The 5,843-nt window shown below is 35.3% G+C and overlaps 1 protein-coding gene across 1 annotated transcript in view; it reads left to right on the top strand.

Moving 5' to 3' along the window:
- LOC104467942 (docking protein 6) overlaps nt 1-5,544 on the top strand; it is a gene marked incomplete at its 5' end in the record, with an annotated part of 60,315 nt that extends 54,771 nt beyond the window's left edge. The window contains one exon of the mRNA XM_010081916.1: nt 5,351-5,544. Coding sequence (XP_010080218.1) covers nt 5,351-5,544 — 194 coding nt within the window. The remainder of the gene's footprint in view (nt 1-5,350) is intronic.
- Nucleotides 5,545-5,843: the final 299 nt, after the last annotated feature.

Here is a 5,843-nt window from a genome sequence, read left to right as displayed (position 1 = left end):
GAAAGAAATCATGAATGTAGACTGCTGTCTTAATTTGAAAGAAGTGGAAACTTCCTTTCCGTCTCTCAGTGCATTTGGAAGCATTTGTAATACACCCCAAAACATAACAACAAAACAAATCTAGTTTTTTAAATATTTTTACCGGCCTGGCTGTCATCATATCTAGAATTTGTCCATACTCATTACTTTTTTACAACGTATCACTGTTTCCAATGTGTCACTGTATTTTTATTCTTTATAAAAGAAAGTAATTAGAAGGAAGTAATCCAAATGGACAATATACAATGACAATGTTTACTGTGGAAAAAAAAAAAATACACAATGAAATATTGAAGACAATATTGGTTAAAAAAGCATCATGTGTAGACAGTGCTACTAAATTCACTCTTTAAGAGCAGGTACTTCCCTTGGAAGACTTTATTCTAATCTATTTTGAATGCTACATAATAACACTAAAATAGCTGAGTGCTTGTATTAATCACATTCTATTAAACTTTACTTCTAAACTTGATGTAAACAGTGAAGAAAACAGCCAAATGTAAAAATGCAAATTTTTAAACTGAAAAAAAGACCTGATCCATCTTTTGCTTCTGTAGCTCATTTATCCTGTCACACCTGTGATGTCAATAAGATGCTCTATTATGCGTTACTGATGTTTTGGCTTCTTTTTTCATGCATTATGAAGCTAATTTTGATTTAAGAAGTCTGGAAAAGTTTGAAAGATTTTTTTACTTCTGCTCCCTGCCTAATATTTAAATTAATATCTCATAAAATTACTTCCTTTGTAAAATTTTTCCTCCTTTTCATAAATTTTTTTTACCTTCCTTTTTTTTTAAAAAACATTCCACAGTGCAGCAGTCTTGCTTCCTGGGTTTTAATTGCAAGAAACTCATTAATTTCTGTTAGCAAAAATGTAGCTTTTCATGGTGAACAACATCCTTGACTCCTCAGAGGAGGATTGTGAGGTATTTTTTTATGCTACATGTGGAGATTACAAACTACAGCAAAAGCATAGAGACTTTGTCATTACATTCACTGACCTGACTTGGTTTAGGGCTTTTTCAAGAGTCTGTAGAATCTCTGTTTGTGATTTACTGTATAAAAGTATTTTGCATGTTTTTTATTCATCTTCTGTTATCCTTAATCCATTTTTATACTTTGTTTTTTTTAAAAAAATAATAATAAACCAAGCATAGCCAGTTTTATTCAAAAAATAATAGTTTTAATGGCTGGTTAATCCAGTGAGATTTCAGATTCTTCCCTTACTACTTATCAGTGAAACAATTTAAAATAATTTATTTGTGGTAACCTTTATATTTTCTTTGAGATGTTAATAAACGTTTCCATACAGTTTTAAGGGAAGCAAAGTGAGATAATTATAAGCAAAGGAATAAAATTAATTCTGGTGTCCTGGTTCCTCACTGTATAAAGCAGGAGAGAATTGTTCTATTAGACCAGACATATGAATGAACACACAATGCTGTGACTTCAAATCTTAAAGCTCTCTTTCCACCTGAAAATTAACTATAGATGGTCAGCAGCAGAAGTCTCATAGATGGAGGAGTTTCTTCCAGATAGAAAGTGAATGCTTGCTTTTAAAGCCTCTTCTCATATAGATCCCACCAACCTGACTGCCTCTTTCCATAAGTAGCTTTTCCCTCTCATTAAAGCTGAAATGAAACAAAGCATCTGGATTGCAAGATTGCAATGTCATCTGTTCAGTTCTCCAACTGGGATGATTTATGCGAAGGACTCCAGTGGTAAAATGTCAGAACCAGGATCATTTGGCCTCACAGTCATTCTGCTTCCCTGGTACAGCTAGACTTTGAGCTGAAAGGCTGAGAGCATTTCAGAGTTACTGCCAAGTCTCCATCTCACTCAGTATGCTCATTTTAACAAAGACTTCTAGGCTCCTCTGCTCTGGAAAACATTATTAAAGGTCATATTCTTGCCAAAGCCCAGATGCTAAACACCTTTACATGTACAAATCGTATGACGAAGCGCTGCTCTGCTTATTCAAAGAGATGAGAAGAGCAGTTACATTGAAAAGAGTGGAATAGTAAGTGTAGCAATATATCAGCATTTTTTTCTCATCCTGGCTCCCTGCTCCCTGAACTTTCCTCTCACCAATTTTAGAGAAGGGAGGAGGATAGCGGTGATGAATGCTGAGGAACTGCACCTTGCTCAGTGTGTCGTCCAACCAGATAGCATCTACTTGTTTGGTTTCTTCCATCTCCCTGTTTTCTTGGTCCCTCATTAACTTCTATTTACTTAATCTTACTACTCAATGAACTGTTATTATCTCATCACGCTCATATGCAGATGTTGCCTAACCCACAGAGAAGCTAAATATCCTATATAGCTGATTCAGAAAATCTGGTGACAGAATTCAGATGGGATTCCCAAATCTAGACTATGAATATTTTTTCTTGCCTGGATGAGTTTAAGGGCAAAATTTGCCTCTAAAATCTGTGTGATTGTACTACCATTACCTAGATAGCTGTTCAAATATTTTCTGAAATGGAAAATTGGACCCTGCATTTTAATTCCTCAAATAATTTAATAGTATCCACACTTTTCCATGTTCTCAGTCTTCCACTACTCAAAAGTATTAGTTTTTGTTTCAAAAGCAAATATATCCATCCTCAGTCTTCTCCAGCACATATGTTTGTACACTTAGTTTTCTTGACAATTTGAGTAAGTTCCAAGGATACTACATTTTGCCCTGCAGCTGATGTTCCGTTTAATCAGTCATGCTTTCTTTAATCCATGACACCTCACCTTAGACACTGATCTCCCATGCAAAGTCAGAAAATGAGTCAGGAGTGACAGTTTGAGGATACCATATGTCTTCATGCAATAGTATCCTCAAATCTGTACTTCAGAGAAGTTGAGCATTTCATGAATATCCTGGTAACCTCTAAAACAAGTTGAAATATTCTGTGCCTTCAGCACAACAATTTAATGTTTACTTCAGCAAATACTTGTACCTTTCCATTTTCTTTGCTGTCTGGGGCACTTTGTGTCAGTGAAGACAGGGAAAAGGAAAGATTTCCATTCTCATACAGTAGCCTCATTCCCCTGTAAGACACATTGTATGATTTCATGTAATGTAAAGGGGAGGCCAAGAGAACCAGATGATATGTCAGTCGACTCTATCTTTTTTTTCAAACAGAGGATATAAGTAACAGGAAGAAACAACATGGCAATGCAAAACTGCTATCTAATATCTGATAAAAGCACACCTGCGTAGCTCCTAGGCATTTTTCCATGTCCATTGCAATGACATGGATACTGAAAAAGGGCATATATGTATAAATATAATTCCATTGCAAACTGTAAGTTGTCTTGTTCTCCACCATTCCCTTCCCATTGCAGTCATTGACCCAAACTCCCATGTAAGTCTTTCCATTTATTTCAACAGAAGTTAGGTTAGACCTGTGCCCAGCACACTCCTCAGATGGTAGGGGAAATTCTTTGCAGTGATCTCAGCAGCACCTGCTAATCTATTTGTGCTGTGTGTCAGAAGACTTTTGCAAAACATTAGGAGTTTCACACTTGAGACCTTAGTTGTAAAATGAAACTTTTAGGGCTAACACCCATTAGCGTGATTAATGAGAACTAGAGCCTGGGATAAGAGGTTGAATGGCTATGAGACTGAAAGAATCAATTGGGAGTCATTAATAGGACAAAATTAAATTGACTGAAACAGAATAACGTTGGGGATGAAAAGTTTACTTATAGCTATGCAGGACAGCAGTTCTTACTGCTCACCCAGCAGTTCCCTGCTTCCATTAATTCCCAGCCAAACTTTTGCTGCTTTATTCACATACACACACATACTTCTAACATAATTTATAATAACTGACTTGTTTGCAATGTTTTCACTGATTTGTCAGAAAAGTGTATATATATATCTCAAATGTTTTTAAAATGGAGACATAATGTCTGTGATATTGAATGTCAAATGCAATGGGAAGCTGCATCTACTTTTAAGTGTTATGATAAATTTCTCTCACTTTATTCTTCTTTTGATTACTTTAAATTCCTTCCTAATTTTTATGAGGACACCATGAGAAAATTCAGTGTAAATGGTAGATTAAAAATGTTCCACTCCAAACTGTCATTCATTTATTAAGTAGTTGGAGACAATTTTCCTATTAGGTGTCCCTTTAAACTACATTTTCCCAGTACTGTTTGTTGAATGAGCATTGCTCATGTTCAGACTTAATTGTTCTTTCCTTTTTTGTAAACACCCTTCAGTGCAGCAGCAATGACATTCTCCATTTCTATACTATTTCAAAAATGAAAGGAAACTGTGAGACAAAGTTGTGGATCAGCTCTCCCATATTATGCTATCAAGCCCTAAGACTTCAGTGCCTTTAGAGTTAAAATACGGGCTAGCTATTCCAATTGCGCAACTTGATATTTAACTGGGTTTTTCATTCTTTGTAGAAGCAACTCATAGAAACATAATTTATTCTTCAAAGAAAATCACATTGTTATTTAAAATTCTCTTGCTATTACTGTGATTTACTTCCTTCCATGTGAGTTAATGATGTTTTACATCATCTTGTTTTTTTCCTTTTTTTCTTTTAAGGATAGTTTTTGTGTTGCTTATTAAATCACATGCAATTTAGGCACTTCAGAAAATTGTTAATACCCTTGACCTCTTACTACAATGAGTGCACTCTGCAGTAGAAGTGCAGTCGATAGCAATTGATGTCATGACCATAATAATATATTGTGTTGAATCAGAATTTGCAAGAAAGCCACAGTTGATAAAAATGTTATTAATTTGACAAATGATAATGAGTTTGGCAAATGACAAAAAACTAAACACAAAGAACATAATTATTAACAAGCTTCAGTAAGTGAACCTGGGTTTGCAATTTCAAGGACAGTTTTTCTAAGGGGCGATCATTGTACATACACATTTTACCAAGATACCAATAGTTCTCTTCTTAGAGAGGAGCCTCTATCAGAGTTCAAGTCTTTGTGAACTTTGATTTGCAAAGAGTCATAGACCTTAATGTGGAGGTAAAGGATTTGGGTCACGTTGCTGGGGACATATGTCAAAGAAGACTACACAGATCATCTGTGAAAGATGTTTCAGTCTGATGCATTATTTATAATGAAAATTAAATGAAGAAGATTCTCCTCTTACTCCTTTCATGTACACTAGCAAGGCTTCTTTGACATCAGTGGTTTGTCACCTCTGTTCAAGGCTAGAAATTTGGCCTTGATTTCTGAAACAGCAGTAACTAAAGACTTTTGCCCCCCTCACACACACAGTATAAAATCTTGCTTTAACTGACAGTGCCTTATTCTGTGTTTGTTTTTTTTCCAGAACGATTCAATGTATATCTTATGCCTACACCAAATTTAGATATCTATGGGGAATGTACAATGCAGATCACACATGAAAACATCTATCTCTGGGACATCCACAATGCCAAGGTCAAGCTGGTCATGTGGCCTCTGAGCTCTTTGAGGAGATATGGACGTGACTCAACGTGGTTCACATTTGAGTCTGGAAGGTAAGAGCTAAGGAGAAACAGCAAGAAAAAATAAGCAGTGATTTTTGAGAAGCAGTCTGATAAGTTAGTGTCTCATTATAAAGAAAGATGGAATACATGGCCTCTCCATAGACTCCTATTTGTTGAATATTACTTTTCAATATGTTCAAACCAGTGTTTGAAATAAGCATTAATATATCTTATATTTAAAATGAGCTTAAGCTTCCTCTGACTTTTATTTAGCTGCAGTTGAATTGTCATTCTTAAGGTTTATGACTCTCACTGTGCTTAAACACTACTGTGGTATAATTTGAGTACTTCTGA

Source organism: Pterocles gutturalis, unplaced genomic scaffold (genome assembly GCF_000699245.1).
Source record: "Pterocles gutturalis isolate BGI_N339 unplaced genomic scaffold, ASM69924v1 scaffold5879, whole genome shotgun sequence".
Lineage (NCBI taxonomy): Eukaryota > Metazoa > Chordata > Aves > Pterocliformes > Pteroclidae > Pterocles > Pterocles gutturalis.
Note: the sequence above shows the minus strand (reverse complement) of the source record. Positions and strands in the feature narration are given on the sequence as shown.